Source organism: Orcinus orca, chromosome 17, assembly GCF_937001465.1.
Source record: "Orcinus orca chromosome 17, mOrcOrc1.1, whole genome shotgun sequence".
NCBI classification, from domain to species: Eukaryota; Metazoa; Chordata; class Mammalia; order Artiodactyla; family Delphinidae; genus Orcinus; species Orcinus orca.
The window spans coordinates 49566183-49588576 of record NC_064575.1 but is presented as its reverse complement, the minus strand read 5'-3'; the positions used below and the strand labels follow the sequence as shown (position 1 = coordinate 49588576).

The following is a 22394-nucleotide window of genomic DNA, read 5'->3' as shown; positions in this document are numbered from 1 at the left end:
CAGCTTTTAAGAAAATTTCTCAGCAGGTCTTAAAAGAGAAGATGCTATAAATGATCTATTAAGTGGACTGCAGGGAGTGGATAACAACATCCTTGCAGTCTTGCCAGGTGGAGACAGGCCTGACGCTCAATTGAGAAGACTACACAGGAGACCACCTCCATGCTACGAAGTCTAACTCACGAATGCCCTTCATGCATGACCAAGTCCCGAGTCTCCTTTGTTTACCTTTGGTCAAGTTTCCACTACCTTCTACATATTGGTAATTCCAAAATATCTATCTCTTTAGTCCCAACTTTTCCTCCTGGGATAGAAACCTGTCTCCTGGACATCTGCTCCTGGGACGTCCTGAGGCCCCTCAGTTTATCTGAGACTAAACTCATCCTCCCCGCTGCGTCACTCTCCTCCTGTGTGCCCCGGCTGGCTGGATGACATACAATTTTCACAGTTCATTAGCTCATTCATTCACCCTTTCAAATGTTTAGTCTTCATTCATTTACTTGTTCATTCAAATATTTCCTAAGCACCTGTTATATGCCAGGCACTTAGCTAGAACTTGGGAAGACAGCAGTGACAAGTCAGACCTGGCTCTGCCTCTCTTTTAGCTGAGCTCCTAAAACCAAGCTAGACAATTAGGACCTAACCCACAGGCCTCCTCCTTTCTCACTTCCCATCTTCCAATCAACCACTGAGTCTAGGCAGTTTTACCTTCCAGGTATATGTATTAAACCCCAGCCCCTCCACTCCAGGCATACTGCCACACTTCAGGCCCCCATCATGCCATCTGGACTACTTCAAGGGTCTCTTCTAAGCCATCCAACCACAAGCCCTCTCTCCAGCTCTTCCGCCCCTTATCCCCGTCCCTAGTCTCCATAGCATTGTCAGACTGAAATCTGATCATGTCATGGCCCAACTTAAAATCTTCAATGGCCCCTGCATCTTCAGTCCAAATCCAAAAATGCCTCAAGGTCTTTTATGCTATAGCCCCTTTTTATCTCCTCAGTTCCATCTCCTACCCTACCCTTAACTCCAAGATACTGATCTACTTGGAGATTCCTGAACATGCCATCCTGTTTTTGGCCTGGGCCCTTGCCCTCGTTCTCAACTCCAACAATCCTTTCTCCACTTTAGCCTTGGCTCCTGGCCCCTGGCCGGCAAGAAGCCTGGTTAATTCTCACCACACACCTAAGAGTTAGCTCAAATACCAGCTCCTCCACCCAGGAAGCTTTCCCCAGTTTCCCTAGTCCGGGCTCAGTACCCCTTCTTTGGGCTTCCTTTGTACTCTGTACTTCTTCAACCTAATCCTAGTCATCTACCCCATTATCTAATACAATACCTGGTGCTGATAGGAGCTCAATCATTGTGAAATTAATGACAGAGAACATTTAAGGGGAAAAATAGTAAAAGAAAAACAAATTAAACCATAAGATTATCATTTCAAGAAAAAGTCTTTGTATTAACCTTTTCTAGAGATTATTCTTCTCTAAGAACGGAAAATAGCATTGTATATATCGTAAGGGATCCAAAAATTGAAAATAAAAGGAAGTCTATGGGATTCTATTAAATATGAAATAGACCATGAATTTCAGCCTGTTTTCACGACTTTACCATTAGTTACCTGATCCGAGATTTTATTCTCTGTGACACTCTTACAGATATCTTGGTTCCAAAGAAAGCTATGCGAACACTCCACAGGCACACCCTCCAGAAGCAGCTGTCTAACTTTCTCATTATCTAAGAGGGAAAAGAAATAGCCTTAAACCACATTCCTTAGATCAGTGAGGTCAAATTCTAAACAAAGCCAGGTGACCTTTTCTTACAAGAAACTATTCTATAGGCTCCTCTAGAAGCCTAGCTTCTCTAGAGGAATTTATTTACTTGAGTAGAAATTGTTATTCTTACAGTTGGTTTCATAATCTGTGAAACAGCAAAGGCTCCTAAACTTATTTCTTTGACATTTATTTTTAGTCTGTAAGATGCAAACATTACATTAAATTGCCTCTAAATATCTGCCTGATTCCACATTTAAGATAATCACGTTCTAGGCATCACTGCAGAGGCGAACCATTTCTTGATTATATGCTCTTGACAGCACAAATCATATTTTAACTATTGGCTTCAGGGCTCTTTATATCATCCCTGACCCAATGGTCTTGAGCCAACAGATACCATCCTTTTCTTCTGTCCTATTACTTCAAGTCTCTGATAACCCTTTTTTATTGAATTGAATGTATTCCTTTCTGTAAAACGTATTTTTCTCAGTCCTTTAAAACGAATATATTTGTTGTGAAATATGTTGTTTCATCCCTTTAAACGAGCTACACCATGCCAAAAAGTACTCTAGTGGGAAAGGAGGAGGAATTTTTTCAGTTATAAACATATATATTGATAGAAGAGACTTCCTACATGCAATTTACTTAAACACTAGGGGGAAAAAAATCTTTCAAATCTTACTTTGTTGGACTGAAGAATTAAAAGTAAAAAGTCAGACAATTCATGAGTTTAGGCTAAGGTCCTAAAATGCCAACACAGAAAGGTCACTCAACCTGCATGGGTCTGACGGCTGACAAAAGTAAGTTGGAAGTGACTTGGCCATAATGTGACAGATATCAGGGATAAACAAGTTAGAAAAAACTAAACTGTGAAAAGATCTGAGATGAAAGCTCCTTAAAAGCAGCAACTGCTTCTAGTGCAGCTGGAGAGAATAACCAGCAGCATCTCAAGTGACAAGGCGTGTGCTGTAAAAATTCACACGGCCTGTCTAGGAGCAAAAAAGTCCCATCAAACAGCTGTCTGCCGAGAAGGCTTTCCTGTGGAGTGCTGCCATAGATCTGAGTGACAGAGCTGGGATTTTATTCAGATTTGGCTGCAGACAAAAGAGATGGCTAATACTTAGGGTGTAAAGGCATAGGAAAGCACAATTTCATCTTCAAATATTCTAAAAAATACTAAGTAAAAAGATGAAACAAAGTAGATGGTACATCCAGACAATGGAATATTATTCAGCACTAAAAAGAAATGAGCTATCAAACAACCTAATCCAAAAATGGGCAGAAGACCTAAACAGACATTTCTCCAAAGAAGATATACAGACTGCCAACAAACACATGAAAGAATGCTCAACATCATTAATCATTAGAGAACTGCAAATCAAAACTACAATGAGGTATCACCTCACACTGGTCAGAATGGCCATCATCAAAAAATCTAGAAACAATAAATGCTGGAGAGGGTGTGGAGAAAAGGGAACACTCTTGCACTGCTGGTGGGAATGTGAATTGGTTCAGCCACTATGGAGAACAGTATGGAGGTTCCTTAAAAAACTACAAATAGAACTACCATATGACCCAGCAATCCCACTACTGGGCATATACCCTGAGAAAACCATAATTCAAAAAGAGTCATGTACCAAAATGTTCATTGCAGCTCTATTTACAATAGCCAGGAGATGGAAGCAACCTAAGTGTCCATCATCGGATGAATGGATAAAGAAGATGTGGCACATATATACAATGCAATATTACTCAGCCATAAAAAGAAACAAAATTGAGTTATTTGTAGTGAGGTGGATGGACCTAGAGTCTGTCATACAGAGTGAAGTAAGTCAGAAAGAGAAAGACAAATACCATATACTAACACATATATATGGAATCTAAGAAAAAAAAAATGTCATGAAGAACCTATGGGTAAGACGGGAATAAAGACACAGACCTACTAGAGAATGGACTTGAGGATGTGGGGAGGGGGAAGGGTAAGCTGGGACAAAGTGATAGAATGGCATGGACATATACACTACCAAACGTAAAATAGATAGCTAGTGGGAAGCAGCCGCATAGCACAGGGAGATCAGCTCGGTGCTTTGTGACCACCTAGAGGGGTGGGATAGGGAGGGTGGGAGGGAGGGAGACGCAAGAGGGAAGAGATATGGGAACATATGTATATGTATAACTGAGTCACTTTGTTATAAAGCAGAAACTAACACACCATTGTAAAGCAATTATACTCCAATAAAGATGTAAAAAAATAAATAAATAAATAAAATAAATGAGCTATCAAGCCATTAAAAGACAGGAAAGAACCTTAAAAGCATATTACTATGTGAAAGAAACCAGTCTGAAAAGGCTACATACTGTATGATTCCAACTATGTGACATTCTGGAAAAGGCAAAACCATAGAGACTGTTGAAGGATCAGGGGTTGGAAGCAGTGAGAAAGGGATGAAAAGAGAGAGCACAGCTGACTTAGGATAGTGAAACTATTCTGTGTGATACTATAATGCCAAAGCAGAGTATGTCTGAAGGCAAAGGAGGCCTTTTAAGTCAACAGTCTTCACTACTGAGAAAAAAATATTATCAGCTGAGTCAGCACGCCCCTCAGCGTGCCCAGAATGACTGTCAATTCCCTGCGTAATTCTAAGTCCTTCCCCCAAGACTCACATAAAGCACATTCTCTTTCATCTCGGACCAAAGCTAATTGACTACATAACTCCAGAATTGTGACTTAAAGGTTGAATAGCTTACCTTCTCCTTTCTTAAATGTATTTGAAGATTACCAGATTTTAAAATTTCCTTAAGTGTTTCTTAGAGAAGCAAGGGAAATGAATAAAAGGTTTAATCATTTGGGATTCAAATGAACCAAAGTTACAGTCTTCAAATTCACTCTATTTTAAATTAAATTTGCAGAACAGTTAAAAAGGCCCAGCTGAAGCTATCAGATATTTTTTCTCCCAAGAGCAGAAACTGAGAAGTCATGGCAATAATGACCAATAACTGGGAACTTGAGAAAGTCAACTGTTTGGGGTACACGGTAATAGAGAGGGTATAAAGAGAAAGACTAAAAGGAGCCCATTAGCACAATGTAAGGTCAGTATTTTCTAAAGCAAATTCATCTCTGGAAGACAAAGACTAGTTAAAATAATCTAACAAAGCAAACCAGATGTTAAGGAGAGCAAATACTAAAAGAACAGATAGTAGAGCAGAACTTGTATTTTTAAATTTCACCCAGAAAGCCAGTTCTTTACACAGTGAAATGCTGTGTTAATGAAGTTTAAAAGATTCGCAAAAACATATTGTTAATATTTATCAAACTCAAGAAATGAATGATAGGACTTCCCTGGTGGCGCAGTGGTTAAGAATCCGCCTGCCAATGCAGGGGCCACGGGTTCGATCCCTGGTCCAGGAAGATCCCACATGCCGCGGAGCAACTAAGCCCGTGCACCACAACTACAGAGCCTCTGCTCTAGAGCCCACGAGCCACAACTACTGAGCCCGCGTGCCACAACTACTGAAGTCCGGGCACCTAGAGCCCGTACTCCACAACAAGAGAAGCCACTGCAATGAGAAGCCCGTACAACGCAACGAAGAGTAGCCCCCCCCACCCCCGCTTGCCACAACTAGAGAAAGCCCGCGTGTAGCAACAAAGACCCAACGTAGCCATAAATAAATAAATGAATGAATGAAAATAAATTTATTTAAAAAAGAAAGAAATGATCAAGTAAACTTTTTCAAAGCACCTGAGGATACGCATCATCCCCTCAGGGTCTTCACTGAAAGAGAAAACCATTTCCATTTCTGTACTCTATTCTACTCTCAATATTTCTGACGCTCAAGTGTGTGGTTGTTTTTCCCACAGCAAACAATTCTCTGACACCAGCTGAGTGTCCTACAATTTAACTCAATCCTGACGCTACCTACCTAGAGATAGCATCAGATCCCACAGGTTAAGGGCTCAGTCCCACAGACGGCTCCCACTTCAGATGCCAATTTTAAGTCCTGACCAACTGGCTATAAATTGGCCAAGTCCAATAGTTTGCTAGAATGGCTCCCAGAACTCAGGAAAACAGTTCACTTACTACATTACTGGGTGATTTTTTAATAAAAGGATACAGCTCTGAAACAGCCAGATGCAAGAGATGCACAGGGCAAGGTAAAGGGGAAGGGGTGTGGCGCTTCCATGCCCTCTCTGGGCACCCCACCACCCAGCACCTCCAAGGGTTCAGCAAACAGGAAGCTCTCCAAACTCCACTCTAGGATTTTTATGGAGGTTTCAGCAGGTAGGTATGATTGATTGGCCATTAGCGATTAAGCTTAATCTCCAGCCCCTCTCCCTTCTCAGGGAGAGAAGGGGTGGCGCCTGAAAGTTCCAACATTTTGATTGGTTCCCCTGGCAACCAGCCCCCAGCCTTAGGGGCTTTACCAAAAGACACCTCATTAACATAAACTCAGGTGTGGTTGAAAGGGGCTTGTTACGAATAAGAAAAGGCTCTCCTTTTAGCCTTTAAGGCTCTTGTCACTTAGGAAATTACAAGAGTTTTAGAAGCAAGGTGCCAGGAACTATGGACAAACACCAAAACATGTATTTCTTATTACCTCACAGTATCATATTGCTGTATCTTCTCTTTTCCAAGCTCTCTATAATTCCCAGCACACATAAGAAGATAAACTGTTTATGTTATGCAAGTCAGGCAAACCCTTCCTATGGTTTAAGTAGCACCAGAATTGATCTGTTTTGTCCAAGTCAAAACAAAGAATGACTTCAGATATGGAAAGACAGACTGGAAGTTATGTCAGAGAATTAAGACCATCATGACCTTAAGATTCTTCTAAGGATTCACCTTTTATTAATTGATCCAGCTCATCAAGGTATATTTCTAAAATTAGTTTTGAATTGTCATCCCAGATGGTATGTTACATTCGTTAATATATTTGTGTAATACTAAATCCTTAAAAAGTTTACTTTTTTATATAGCTCACATGCCGATACTTCTTCAAAGAAATTACTTAAAACAGGTTTTAATAAAATACAACAATAAGATTAGTGGCCACGATGGTGAAGTAAGACCCTGAACATACCTCCTCACATGGGCACACCAAAATTACAACTGTTTACAGAGCAAGTATCTATTAGAACGTCTTGAAGACTAGCAGAACAGGCTCTCCACCGCTAAAGATAATAAAGAAGGAACCAGATAGGAGAGGTGGAGACATGGTAGAGTCAAGATACACACCCCTGGGTAGGCGACCCACAAACAGGAGGAGAATCATAATTGCAGAGTTTCCCCGAGGGAGCAGGGGGACCGAGCTCCTCATCAGGTACCCCAGCCTGGGGGTGCTGCATAGAGAGGATGAGCCTGTACAACGTCTGGCTTTGAAGGCCAGCTGGGCTTGAGAACAGGAGAGCTGGAGGGCTACAGGAAACACAGACTCCACTCTTAAAGGGTACACGTAAAATCTACATGTTCCAAGTCCCAGCACAGAGGCAGTAATTTGAAAAGAGCCACTTGTTGATCTTCGAGAGTTTCCCAGAGAGGCAGAAGGCAATTGGGAGTCCTCCTGGGGACACAGATCTGGTGAGGATGTGGAGAAAAGGGAGCCCTCATACACTGCTGGTGGGAATGTAAATGGGTGCAGCCACTGTGGAAAACAGAACAGAGGTTCCTCAAAAAACTAAAAATAGAACTACCATACACTCCAGCAATTCCAATTCTGGGTATATTTCCAAAGAAAATGAAAACACTAATTCGAAAAGATACATGCACCCCTATGTTCACTGCAACATTATTTATAACAGCCGAGGTATGGAAGTGTCCATCAACAGATGAATGGATAAAGAATATGTGGTATATATACAATGGAATACTACGTAAAAAGAATGACACTTTGTCATTTCCAACAACATGGATGGACTTGGAGGATATTACACTAAGTGAAATAACTCAGAGAAAGACAAATAGCACATGATATCACTAATATGCGGAATCTAAAAGACAAAACAAATGAACAAACATAACAAAACAGAAACAGAGTCCTAGATACAGAGAACAAACTGGAGGCTGTGAGAGGGGAGACGTGGGGGGTGGGGGGGGATAAGTGAAATAGATGAGGGAGATTAAGAGATACAAACTTCCAGTTATAAAATAAGTAAGTCATGGGGATGTAATGTACAGCATGGGGAATATGGTCAGTGATATTGAAATAACTTTGTATGATGACAGATGGTAGCTAGACTTATCCTGATCACTTGGTAATGTATAAAAATATTGAACCACTATGTTATACACTTGAAACTAATATAATATTGTAAATCAATTATACTTTGATTATTAAAAAACACAATGACATAAGACGGTAAGCTTTAATAGTAGAAACTAAATCATGTTTTTCAAGATAGACTTTAATTTTCCTTGAACTGATTTATATTAAGACAAAAGGCTTAGGAAGAATTGAATACTGCCTTATTCCAAAAAAGGGTTTGAGGCAGCAAGAGAAACTAAGCAGAGTTTAACTACAGTTTTGAGATGATTACGACAGTAAACATTTATTGGTGTAGTAGACGCTGTTAACTTTTATGGTTGTTCCAGACCATATTGCTATTAAAAAAGAAAGAGGCAACAATGAATTGATTAAAGTGTCAGGCTCCGTAATTAACTAACTTACCTATATATCTTAAACTCCTCCCTCATCCAATCCACCTTTCATGTGAAGTTCTGGCAGAGTACTTTATTGCCCCCTTAATAAGCTATCTAACTACATGTGAAGGTAAAAAAAAAATTCTGAAGTTGTTTCTACACACACCTGTATCCTTTCTCCAAAAATTCATAAGCTGATTTTAATCATTCTTCCAATTAACCGTGTTTAAATGACAGTAAATACGAGACAGGATCACAATTGCAGCAAATCGCAATTTTAGACTAAAATTTTAGCCAGCCCCTACCCATCCCCCACCGTGTCACCCCAAAGAACTCCTGCAGGCCACTCTACTGAGTCTACACCAAGACGTCTTACCCTTCAGCACCTGGGATGGCCTTGCCAGGATTCGAACCTGGATCATCTGTATGGTCAGACAGAGGCTTCCAAAGAGCACAAGACCAGCTGCGGGTGCAGATCCCTTCCTCACAATTAAAATTCTGCAAAGCCAGGCATTTTCAGAGAACCAAGTTTGCAGAGACAGGTTTTACTTAGATACTAAAAATAGAGAACTCAGGGGAAAAAATGAACATAATGATCAGGCTACATGTTTACAGCTAAAAGATACTTCCTCATACACATCTCCTTTGATCATAATCACCTTGAAAGGTAGGCAGGTAAAGACTGCCCTAATTCTTCTACAGATAAAGTTACTGCAGAAGTGTCACAGGCAGAACTCTTCTAATGGGACTGACTGCTCTAAATAGTAAGGAAAACCAGGTTGTCTCAGGAACTTTACCTTGGCATTTTTCTGGATTGGGCAAAACTCTGGACCTCTTTTGAGGCAAATTTATTCGTGGATCACCAACTGTCAGTCCCAGAATAGTACCTGCTGGAATTTCTGCTGGTGATGTTATTCCTTTAGCAAAAAAACAAAACAAAACAAAAAGCAAACAAAAAGTTATTCACAAATACATATATATTTGCTTTTATTTTCAAATTTCTCTAATGAAACTTTCACCTTGGGCTAATTACGTAAAGACACGTATTCCCCTTTTTTTCCCCGAAGATACTTTCAGAGAATAAATTAACGTTCATAAAGAGTGAAGTTTCTTACAAACAGCATTAAATTAACATAACAGGTTATTTTACTACATGAGCATGTATGTTCGTATCAATAACTACAGGAGCTTCACACACAAATGCAATCATGCGAAGGTAAGTAAGATTTTAGTTTAGTAGCTGGCACACGCATTTATCTATAGCAATGGAATGCCAATTATTTAGAATACTAACACCTCATTTGTGCTTTCTTGCTGTATTTTAACAAACAGTTACAAGTTAAAAAGCACACTACATTTAGGTAGCTCAACTGCAAGATGCTCTTTTAACCCATTTCCCACTCTTCCCTTCTTCCCCAGTACAACCCAGTATCCCCCCTGTTATACCTCCCAACAATTCAAAGATGGTTTCCTGTCTGTGATGAAGGGAAACGCTATCAGGATTCCTGCAGGTTTCAATCCACCAACAGTGAGGTGTCTTCTCTGTGTCCTCTCCCTCCTGGAAAACAACAACTCCTGTTCACCAGACAAATAATGGATCAGACTTAATAATTTTGGTGAAAATCATTGTGCTATTGGCCCCATCCTTTTTTCCCTGTTTGTGGGAATGAATCTTTTGTGAGGGGAACCAGGGAAACTGTCACATCAGACTAATGATTCTTCTAATTACAGACAAGGACACAGGACTATACTTCTCTCAAGATTTCACAAACTAAGAAAAACATTCGTGGTTTTCTGAGAGACTACCTACCTAACTGACTGCACACCCGTGGTCTCTGTAGCACAGTGCCAACAAGAGATGCCGTGTTCTTCTCCCACTCTACCAACTTCATCACCACAGAATGAAGCAATAAAATTTTCCTCGCCAAAGAAAAACCAAACCAATACCATTTGAAGAAATCTTCAGCAAAAGGATTTATTACTACTATAGTATTTCTAGAAATTTCAAGGAAGTTACACAAGTATTTTACTTGCCTTTTTTCTGAACAGAACTAGGAATTGGGAAAGGTTTCAAATAGCACTTCAAGTACCATAAGCATGCCCAGGAAGAGAACGTACAGCTATGATTCATACCAAAGTTCACTGAAGTAGGATGTGCCCCTACAGATTCTAACCTGTAATACATGTGCCCATTACCTCACACAAACTCAGGTGGCACAAACTAGTGGTTCAAAGTACAGGCCCTGGAACCAAACTTCCTAGGTTCAAATCCTCCCTCTGCAACTTATGAGCTAGCATGGAGTAACAACTCTGCACCAGGCACTGTGCTAAGCCCAGGGGACAGAGTAAAGAACGGGACTGCTCTGTCCTCGCCATCACAAAGCTCAGACTCTTATGAGACACGAACATCGAACAAATATGCAAACAAATCTAGACGTAAATAGAGGAAATGTGCAAGATGGGATGAAAACAACAGGAGGGATATAATTTAACTTAGGGGATCAGAAAAGGATTCTAGAGGAAAATGATATAGATGTTGAAACTTAAAGAATGAGGAAGGCTTAGCCAAGAAGAGCGATAGAGGTGGGACATTCAGACAGGCTCTAAGGGAGGTGAGATCTGACATATTCCAGAACTGGAAGAAGGCCAGGGTGGCTGAAGTGCCAAGGGCGAGGAGAGACGAGGCCAGACAGGCGTGAAGGTATAAGATTACCAGTCAAATTAAGGGCTTTGGAATTTATCTCAAATACAATGAGAAGCTTTCCAAAAGCTTTTAATCAGGAAGTAGCACGATGTGAATAAATTTTCAAAATATCACTTTGCCTCCTGCGTGGAGAATAGAGTTAAAAGTGAGAGCAATGAAGGAAAGTTAAGAAGCTGCTTCAGGATCCAGGAAAGAGACAACAGTGGTTGAGACTACTGTGGAAACAGGGAAGAGGGAGAGAGAAGTCGTCTTTTTTTTTTTTTTTTTAAATATCTGTCTTTTAACAGCTCAAACTCTGTTCAGATCTATCACCATATTCAACGTGTCCAATCTGCAAGAGGCACAGGCACTGAAGGGTTAATTGCACAAATACAGAAAAACAAACCGAATCTGAACCCAAAGTGTCTGATTCCTAATCTAGTCTCTACTCTCCAGACCTGCACTGTCAACATGGCAGCCACTAGCCACAGAGAACAGTTTGAATTTAACTGTTAGTTAATTAAAATTAAATAAAGGAACCAATTCACTTCCTCAGTCACGCTAGCAACTCGGTAGCTACATGTGGCTGGTGGCCCCGTAATGGACGGCACAAAGAAACATCACCCTCGCAGAACATTCTATTGGACAGAGTTGCACTCAACACACTGTTCTCAACCTGTTAGACATCACCCTTAAAACTAGCCCCAGAAAATATGCATCACACAAGTACAAACAAAAAAAACTAGCATATACTTTCCAGGATTTTAGGGGCTCCCTGTTAGCTGCCTATGGAGAAGTTAAGAACCTTCTACAAAACTCAGAAGCTCAGGAGCAGTCTGTATTTAAATAAGAACAAGTCAGTTTACTTATTACATTCACTTAGATTTGCTCTTCTAGGAAAAGTGAAAGATAAAAGTCTTTGATAATCAGCATAAGTAGGGAAACAAACATTTATAAGCCATGGCCCAAAATGTTACCAAATTATGTTAGGTTTCACAAATTTGCTAAGAAGGAGGTGACCAGAATGAAACATGACAAGCACGTTTACTCTTACAGTGTGGACAGAAGCAGCTTTGAGTGCTTCAGTTAGGATGGAGTGGGAAAGTGGACCAATCAGCCGGAATCTGTTCATCTCCATCGTCAAATCACTGAAAGAAAGAAAAGGTCTTAAAATGGAAACTTCCATCGTATATGATGTCTGTTTCACCGGCAAAAACAGCACACCTTCACTGAAAATGGTCAGTAGGTTCAGAGCAAATTCAACCCATACCTGATTACAATGCCTGTGGTTGGAGAGATCCAAGAATACGGCTGAAGTGGATCTCTAGTTCCATCACCGATGACTTTTTTAATTGGTTTAGTATTTTCCTCATCATCTTTCCATTTTCTTTTCTTGCCAATTTTCTCTGTGGGCAGGTCAGTTTGGCTTTTTTCTTGGGATGGTGTCAGAAGGGGATCAGGAAGGCAGACAGTCGACTTGGTGGGTTCCACACACTGGCACACTGCTTTTATTTCCTCTAAGATATCCTAAGGATATGTTTAAACATTTTACTTTTAAACTCTGGAATTTAAATACGTTTCGAATTTAAGTTGGTTTAGTTTATGTTATTTTTTCTACCTTTAAAAATGTACATTTTTATTCTTCACAAATTAAACTACATTTATCATCATCAAAAAGGTTTTTTGATTCCTCTGCACTTAGAACAGAAAAAGAACTCTGAAATCTCAAAGGTTAATGAAAACAACATGAATACTCTGACCAGTTTTTTAAAAAACTAGTTTAAAGAGGAATTTGGAGAAAATTTACAGTCTACTGTATAAAAGCAGGGAGTATGATAAAAAAGGAAAGCTAAGCTAAATGCAGTATTAAAAAATCATCAGAATTACTCAAAACAGATTCTCATCATCAAACAGGCTCTCACAAGCACCTGAATACCAATGAACCCGTTCAGGCTGATGGAAGCATTAGTCCCAGTGCACCATTTCAAGCCCTTTGCATAATAAGGTTGGTTTTCATCTCTCCTTCTACTTAGGGCTTACTAAAAGTCAGGTCAAGATTTGCTCCACTTAATATTCACATAACTATCCTCCCTATATTCAAATACCAAGCTATCAATCAAACTTTTAGACTATTCAAATTTCTATAGCACTGATTTCCAACAGTCATCAAGAATACAGTGACAGAGTGATGAGGAAATACTGTCAAGGATTATACCTGTTTAAGACTTGGATGAAGCCATATCCACAAGTGCCTGCTCTCAGAAGTGTCACCAGGGGTCCTCTCAGCCTTCCAGATAAATGTCACAGGACCCAGCATTTCTCTAGGATATTTATTTGCCCGGTAAAGCATGAGACTACCTTGGCGCTTTCCAGACAAACAGTGAACTGCTGCAAAAGTCAATCCTGACATAAACAGAAACAGAATTCTAAGATTTCAAGTGCTGAGACTGCATTATTAGTTCCTGATAGCCATACTGTTATTTATTGTCTATCTCCATGATGGATGAGGTGTTGGTTTCGATCACTGCTTAGATCAAGAAGTGATCAAAACCACTCAAGAAGTTCTCAGTAAATATTTGAGTAAATGATTTAATGAGTTTTGAGTTTCCTCCTGCCTAAATTCACTCCACCAGAATAATGGTTCTCTCACTTTACACTCAACAATATTTGAAATGGCTTTAAAGCCACCCCAAGCTTTCCTTATATGAACATAGTCATTGGTAACATGAACTGTCTCAGTAAAGCGTGTTTAAATTCCAAAATGCTTACAGCAGACACTTGTTCATGAAATGAATACATTATATAAAGACTAAAATAGGACTCTGGGCTTCCCTGGTGGCGCAGTGGTTAAGAATCCACCTGCCAATGCAGGGGACACGGGTTCGAGCCCTGGTCCGGGAAGATCTCACATGCCACAGAGCAACTAAGCCCATACGCCACAACTACTGAGCCTGCGCTCTAGAGCCCGAGAGCCCCAACTAGTGAGCCCACGTGCCACAACTACTGAAGCCCGCGCACCTAGAGCCTGTGCTCCTCAACAAGAGAGGCCACCGCAATGGGAAGCCCGCGCACTGCAAGGCAGAGTAGCCCCCGCTCGCTGCCACTAGAGAAAGCCCGCACACAGCAACGAAGACCCAACGCAGCCAAAAATAAAATAAATAAAAATAAATAAATTTATAAAAACTAGAATAAAATTAAATGGGACTCAGCTCTGAAACAAGTTTACCTGTGTCTACGCTACACATTGGAGAAAGTGCCTTCAGTATTTCTTCCTCTTTGCCCTTCAACTCCAAACAACAGTAGTAGGATAAATCCTGCAAAAAGAGGGAGATACAATCAAAAACTTGAATTTCCATTGAAAATGTAAGTGGCAGTGTCCTACTTTTTAGAAAGAAAATATGTGTTTTATCCCATATTCACAGATAAGTTCGAAGTAGGGTGTAAAAACTACTGCCTCTAAGTAACGGATTATCCCTCTCCAAAACCTAACTAAAGTAAAAAGAATCAGAGTAGAATAAGCAAGACAGTAATAAATTCAGCAATATTATGTTAAGCTTGCTCACTTTGGTTCCCTAATTCAGGACCTCAGGATTACTAAACACTGAGCCTAAAGACACACGTGGCAGTTTATCCCACATTTCTCCACTGCTCAGTCTTGACCATGATATCGAAATTTGACTAAGCAATGGCACAAGGAAAACTGAGAGCAATCAGAGTAAGGCCATACCAACTTAAGTAAGATGAAGAGAGCTCAGACTGAGCTAATAAAATCAATTACATTAGAGAACTATAATAATGGTTAATGGATACTGAAAGGTTACTTAAGTGCTAGCAATGGGCTAACTCCTTATATGGACGGCCATTTAATCTTCCCAAGACCTGATGAACCAGGTACTATCGTAATCTTATTTGACAGATGAGGACACTGAGACAGACACTGTTACTTGAACAGAGCCATATCATCAGTAAGTGGAGAAGCTAGCGTTCAAGTCAGGCTCACTGACCCCCAACCAACCCCTCCGCCATGGCTCCTTGAAGCAATTTCAGTACACGCAGCAACTGAAACTAAAGTCATAGGTAAGGCTCTGACAAACTCACATTAATCAATGCTATCACTCACACACACAGAAATCTTCCCAGCAATAGCGATCCACTCTCAGCTGTCAGTGGCAGAGGAACCCCACCAGAGTGTGTACAACTGGGTGACAGCAGAGAATAATGGTTAAGAGCGTGGAACTCTGGAACCAGACTACCTGGGCTCAAATCCCAACTTCACCACTCATTAGTTGTATGGCCGGGGATAAACTGCCCAACGTCTCAGTTTTCTCATTTGTAAAACGGAAATAATGGTAAAACTTACCCCATACTGTTGTTGTAAGGATTAAGTGAGTAAACACATGTAAAGTACTAAAACAGACATAAATTAAGTACTCAAAAATATTTGTTATTACTAGCTATTATTTTTATTACTTAGGACTAATCAAATGTAAAGAAAATACCTGATAACCTCAGCAAAAATTCTGTCCAAAATGAGAAGTAACTATATGTCTGCCTTAAAATTTGAGAGATGACAGAGTACAGTGGAAAAAGCAGAGGCCAGGGGAATCAGCTCCCGACGTAGCACTGGGGAGGGCCTATCTTGCTACCTAGGCCACCAACAAGCTGTGCAGCCCTAGGCAAGTCACTTCATCTCTCTGGATCCCAGGCTCCTCAACAATCAAAATGAAGAATTTGACTATAATCCATGGTTTCTGCTGCTGAGTCTTCAAATCAAAGGCTCTTATAAGGTTCTTGTGTTTACTTTACACCCATTAGGATGGCAATTATCAAAAAAACAGAAAACAACATGTGTTGGTAGGACATGGAGAAACTGAAGCCCTTGTGCATTGCTGATGGGAATGTAAAATAGTGTAGCCTTTATGGAAAAAAGTATGATGGTTCCTCAAAAAAATTAAACATAGATCTACCACATAATCCAGCAATTCCTCTCCTGGGTATAGACCCAAAAGAACTGAAAGCAAGGAACTGAAGAGATATTGTACACCCATGTTCATAGCAGCGTTACTCACAATAGCCAAACGGTAGAAGCAGCTCAAGTGACCACTGACAGATGAATGAATAAACAAAATGTGGTATATACATACAATGAAATATTATTCTGCCTTAAAAATGAGGGAGGACGTCTCTGGTGGCACACTGGTTAAGAATACAACTGCAGTGCAGGGGACACGGGTTTGAGCCCTGGTCCGGGAAGATTCCACATGCCGCAGAGCAACTAAGCCCGTGAGCCACAACTACTGAGCCCGTGTGCCACAACTACTGAAGCCCAGGCGCCTAGAGCCCGTGCTCCACAAGAGAAGCCACCACAATGAGAAGCCTGCGCACCGCAGCAAAGAGTGGCCCCCGCTCACCGCAACTAGAGAAAGCCCATGTGCAGCAAGGAAGACCCAATGCAGCCAAAAATAAATAAATAAATAAATATAATTTTAAAAAAAAAAAAAGAGGGAAACTGACGAATGATACAACATGGATTAATCTTGAAGACATCATGCTAAGTGAAATAAGCCAGTCTCAAAAGGAGCTGGCTTCCTGTGTGAGTCTGCTCATACAGTACCTAGAGTAGTCAGATTCATTAGGATGAAAAGTAGAATGGTGGTTGACAGCAACTGGTGAAGAGAAGAATGGGGAGTTAGTGTTTAATGGATGCAGGGCTTTGGTCTCGGAGATGAAAAAGCTCTAGAGATGGATGGTGATGACAGTTACACAACGTGAATATACTTAATGCCACAGAACTGTACACGTAAAAATGGTTAAAATGACAAAGCTGTTGTTATGTCTAACTTACCACAATTTTTTTTAAGGTTCTTGTATTGATTATTCTGCTACATTGCTCTCAAGAGGTAGCAGAGGATGCTAATACTAACGGCTTTCAAAAGTTGGCCAAGGTCATCCTGCCATTGAAAGATAGGCCCTCTGCAAAGAACAAATTTCTAAACACGTACTGGAAGAGAGAAAGCTGCTGAATTAGCAACTGACCGGGGGCGGGGTGGGGTGGGGGGATGCACAGGAGAAGACAGGACAGCCAAATAAATACTATTATGTAGCTCTAAAACCAACTGTCCTCTTAAAGAGTTTAAAACAAACTTCCCAGCATAGATGGTTCTCAAATATCTGTGGTGGTGAATGACTGCTGAATGAATCCCGAGCATGACCGACAAGATCCTGCAGGATCTGGTTCCTACTTATTCTCCAGAACTAATCTCGCCCTATGTTAGCCCTGCTCTCACTCTCTTCATCTTTGTCACAATGAATTTATTTCAATCCTTCCTTCCTATCTGGCTGCCTCTGCCTTCACCCACTCTGCCATTTCCTTATCCCTTAGAGCTCCGCTCAAGCATCACTTCCATGGGGAAGCACTCCTATTCCTGTTACGAATGGTCACGGTATCGTATAGTATTCCCTTACAACTGTATATTTGGCTAATTATTTGATTAATGTCAGTGTGCCCCAAGAACTTTAGGCTGCTTCATCTCCAGCATCTGGCAAAATGCCTCTTGCCCAGTAATTATTTTTAAAATGAATAATCTTAGATAGGGCTTTGGCATACCATGAACTGGTCTAAAAGTCGAAATCAGAAAGGGTCTAAACGAAAATAAAGGGGAAAGCAATCGGAAAAGCATACCTGAAGGAGGCAGCGGCTCGTCATGGCTCGATAGCAGGCTCTGTGGCTCTTGACTGTTGGCCTCTCCCCCAGGCAGTAGCCCCACCTCTTGACCATGTGAAACCGCTTCGCGTGCCAGATGTGAGTTTCTAGCCATTTGTTCTTCTTTTGTCTCCGGTTAAATTCTAGCATCCGGTTTATGTGACATCGCCGAGCTTTATGGCACTTATTTTTTGAGTGTTCTTTTTTCTGATGAACCGCTTTCTCTGCCTGGAGTTTCAAGAAGACAGGCAGATCCTAGTTTGTAACCATCTCAAAACAAAGTTAAATGTTAGGAATTCAAACAGCTCATTTTAGGTGAAGTGGAGTACCTTACAGACTCCATTAGTTTGCTTAATTTTTTAACTTGGTGATTTTTCCAATAAAAGTAGAGGAGGCAACAGAAAGAGTGAAGATTTTAGAAAAAGGTAAACCTAGGAAGGAAACACAGTTCTATCACTTACTAACTGGGCAAGCTTCGGGGACTGGGAAGATTAGAATATTTATAAAATGTTCAACACAGTAACTCAAACTTATTTGTGGCTATTAATATTAGAAAGCAAGAAAGAATAAATCAAACGCTAGCTTTGTGTTGATTTTTTTTATTGTTTTTTAACATCTAAGAATATAACTAAACCCAAAACTCAGGACCAAAGATATAAAAGTGGGGAAAACCTGCACATTTCATATCACTTAGGTACTGACAGACAAATGTTTAATGTTACCACTAGGAAACAGACTTCACATTAAATCTAGAGAGAACAAAATTCCTGTTTAGTTTTCATTCTTCACTTCTTCCACAGCTAAGCTAAACTTTTGTGGGAAAAACTCTTTTCCATTAGTTTGTGGGCCCCTTAAGAATAAGGACTTTACCTTAATGGACCCTAACCTCACCACCAGCATAATACCAGTACACGGAAGGCACTTGATAAAGAAATTTTGAATCAATTAGTAAAGACATAGTGTGGTTAGACAATCATAGAATGTCCAAGCCAAAAATTTTGGTAAAGCCAAAAACAACTGGACATGAACAAAAAATTAAATCCAAGTTCAAGTTTTCAACATTAAAAAAAGACAAAAGGCAAATACTAGGCATTGATGCTGCCTTTTTTAACCTTCCAACTCTCAACTGGTCACACCCCCAAAGTGCAGAGCTAAAATTACTTATCTGGTAAGAAGGTCAAATTTTCATTTTAAATCTGGCAGGGGAACATCAACTGTTTAACATCATAAAGAGAGAGAGGTTCCAAATGCTGTATTTAAAAATAACTGTAATATCCAACAGCCTGCTAATTTTGGAGGGGAGTGGAGGTGGAGGTGGGGAAGATAATGATTAAACCAAAAAATATGCAAAATGAGCATGTTGTTTTTTAGTCTTCATTTTAATAAATTCTGTTAGGTTAATACTTCTCAACTTCCTTTAAGGACCACTAACCTAAACATTTACATTAAGGGACACTTATACCTCTTTCTGGGCAATCTCCTGTAACCGTCGAGGAAGGCGTTTGACATTGTGACTCATGGCTCTTCGTCTCATGTGCCGTGGCAGTGTCTGGAAAACCAGTGAATTAGAAGATTTCTGGGCCACTGCTTTCAACATGGCACTGATTTCAGCAGCTCGAGCTTGAGCAAAAGTAGAAGCTGTCGAAGAGAACACCACCGTCATTAAAAACTCATCTTGAATTGACACTTTTCCTGGTAGGTTTCAGAAGGAAAACAGATTTGAAGCACATGAGCTTACAATTCACCCACTACCCTAACTCCTAATAGATTAACACCAATAGTAGTTATTTCTGTTACATGATTGTGAAACTAAGGATTCGGTTTTACTTTTCAAATCAGAAAAAATTTAGTTAAAAAATAAGGTAAAGGGCTTCCCTGGTGGCGCAGTGGTTGGGAGTCCGCCTGCCAATGCGGGGGACGCGGGTTCGTGCCCCGGTCCAGGAGGATTCCACATGCTGTGGAGCCGGCGCGACCGGAGCCTGTGCTCCGCAGCGGGAGGGGCCGTGGCAGTGAGGGGCCCGCGTACCGCAAAAAAAAAAAAAAAAAAAAAAAGGTAAAAAAAGAGTTTTTTTAAAACAGAGAGCTGGGCTTCCCTACTGGCACAGTGGTTAAGAATCCACCTGCCAATGCAGGGGACACAGGTTTGAGCCCTGGTCCAGGAAGATCCCACATGCTGTGGAGCAACTAAGCCCATGCACCACAACTACTGAGCCTGTGCGCCACAACTACTGAGCCCATGTGCCACAACTACTGAAGCTCACATGCCTAGAGCCCATGCTCTGCAACGAGAAGCCACCGCAATGAGAAGCAACGAAGAGTAGCCTCCGCTCACTGCAACTAGAGAAAGCCCGCGTGCAGCAACGAAGTCCCAATGCAGCCAAAAATAAATAAATAAAATAAATAAATTTATTAAAAAAATAAAAAAAAACAGAAAGCTACATGCAATATAATCACAACCATTCTTTTTTTTTTCTTCTTTTTTTTTTTTTTTTTGCGGTATGCAAGCCTCTCACTGCTGTGGCCTCTCCCATTGCGGAGCACAGGCTCCGGACGCGCAGGCCCAGCGGCCATGGCCCACAGGCCCAGCCGCTCTGCGGCACGTGGGATCCTCCCGCACCGGGGCACGAACCCACGTCCCCTGCATCAGCAGGCGGACTCCCAACCACTGCACCACCAGGGAAGTCCACAACCATTCTTAAGTGTAATAATCCCACAAGAAAACAAAGAAAAAACAAAATTTCAAATGATTTTGACTCCAGGGGTTTTCTTACTTAATATTTCCTGTTTTTTTACAAATATGTGCCCATAACTATTTTCAGTTTTCTTTATTGAAAAATAGACTATTTTTTCTGAATAATAAACAGAGCACTGGAGAAATTTAAGTGAATGCCTCCAAGAAGGCATAAAGAAACACCAGAAGGCACGCTTAAGGTGTGTACAAGGAATACAGTGTTACCAGGTAGTGAGGGGTGACGGTGAAGGGGGGTATTGGGAAATGAGACTGGACAGGGCCTGGAGACAGGTACTTACAGGTCTTGGTTGCCGTCAGAGTGCGTTAAATTGGGTTTTATCTTTGGAGATGCTGTGCTGAGGAGTGTGGATGGCGTTTTATACTTTTTAGAAAGGGGAGAGGGGGTGACAAAGATGACTTTAAGACAAAAAGGAACAGTTCACAAATCAGAACCTCTAAGAAGACAGTAAGAGAGAGGAGGGAGCCCGAAGGAGGGAGAGCTAGCAGGCCCAGAAGCGCTGGTCTGAGTCCAGGCTGGAGGTGAGACACGCCCATGTGGACAGAAGGGAGGAGAGAGACGGGGAGGCGGGGCCAAGGCCCAGGGCAGAGAGAAGGCACTAGAAATCTGGCTGCAGGAGAAACAGAGAGCTCCCGGTACAATCAAACTTGGCTTCTGTACAAACACCTACCGGTTATATACTTGGGAATCTCCTGAGAAGTGCCCTCGGGACCTGCTTTCCATCCTCCCTTTTTTTTAAAGGTTACCCTGGAGGAAGACTGCTCCTTCGCATCAGACTCAGCCAGTGAATGGTGGCTCGTTTTGGTTTGCCGCTGTCGTGAAGGTCCAGAATGAGGCTCTGGTACATTTTCAAAAAAGAAAACAAAAAGAAAAAACGTCACTTTTATCAGAGATAAGGATTAGAGTGTTGGGTGAAAACTGATCAGGTTTTTAATCCTGCAACCACCCTGTAAGTGGCTATTACTGTGCTCCCCTTAAGGAGGAGGGATCTCAGGCAGGGAGGTGAGTTGACTTGCCCAAGGTCACATAGCTAGGAGGCAGCACACTAGCTAATCATGTCAGTGTGACACATGAAAGAACCTTGGGTATAACAGAGGGAACTTTTCTCCATATAAATAGTGCAATGTGGCTTTTACACCTAAGCTCCCTTAAATACTATAATCCACATGATTTTGCATACGCAGTCTTTCATCATAATTCTCTGGCACACTCAAGTTGAGAGCCACTATGCTAAGAAAGAAATAAAAGCAGTCTCTATACAAATGTCTAGGCATTCAAACCATTCTGACTTTAACACAATATCTCTACGAATACAGGGAAAGATCAGTAGAGAATTTTACAGCCTTCCTGTTTATTTCCATGGCAGTGATAATTAAGCCCCTATAATCATGAAACATGTTGCAAGGTCTGTCATTGTGAGGTTTAAATGAGATAATGTGTGCTATGGCTTCTCACTTGGCACAGTGGGCATGAATGTTGGATCTGAATCATTTTTCTGTTGCTGCCTGATGAACAGCTATCCCCTTCATATCACTTTACAAGGTTCTAAAATCAGCACACAAGTTAAACGCAGATATGATGAATGCACTGCATTTCTTTTAGGAAATATAGAAGTGTCATTTAATAATAACTGTTAAGGTACAGATAAAATACATCAGCTGTAAAATACCTACAGCCAATTCTCATTATTCCCAGCAGTTATGTTCTAGAAAGTCACAGCCAACACTGAACTAGTGAACACTGAACCACTGCTCCTAGAGAAAACAAGTATGTATCTATGTATGTATGTATACATACATCTCACAGAGATTATGACCTTAAATCGTAAGAACAACTCATCCTAGTAGATTCTAT

General features: G+C 40.9%; 1 protein-coding gene across 3 annotated transcripts in view; it reads right to left on the bottom strand.

Moving 5' to 3' along the window:
- POP1 (POP1 homolog, ribonuclease P/MRP subunit) overlaps positions 1 to 22394 on the bottom strand; it is a 37340-nt gene that overhangs the window by 10084 nt on the left and 4862 nt on the right. For all 3 annotated transcript variants that reach the window (XM_004275353.4, XM_049700224.1, XM_049700225.1), the window contains exons 3-12: positions 21211 to 21378; positions 19253 to 19428; positions 17770 to 18018; positions 14314 to 14401; positions 13303 to 13490; positions 12358 to 12614; positions 12142 to 12235; positions 9851 to 9962; positions 9202 to 9321; positions 1616 to 1731 (exon numbers count right to left, since the gene is read on the bottom strand). In XM_004275353.4, the coding sequence (XP_004275401.1) occupies positions 1616 to 1731; positions 9202 to 9321; positions 9851 to 9962; positions 12142 to 12235; positions 12358 to 12614; positions 13303 to 13490; positions 14314 to 14401; positions 17770 to 18018; positions 19253 to 19428; positions 21211 to 21378 (1568 nt within the window). The remainder of the gene's footprint in view (positions 1 to 1615; positions 1732 to 9201; positions 9322 to 9850; positions 9963 to 12141; positions 12236 to 12357; positions 12615 to 13302; positions 13491 to 14313; positions 14402 to 17769; positions 18019 to 19252; positions 19429 to 21210; positions 21379 to 22394) is intronic.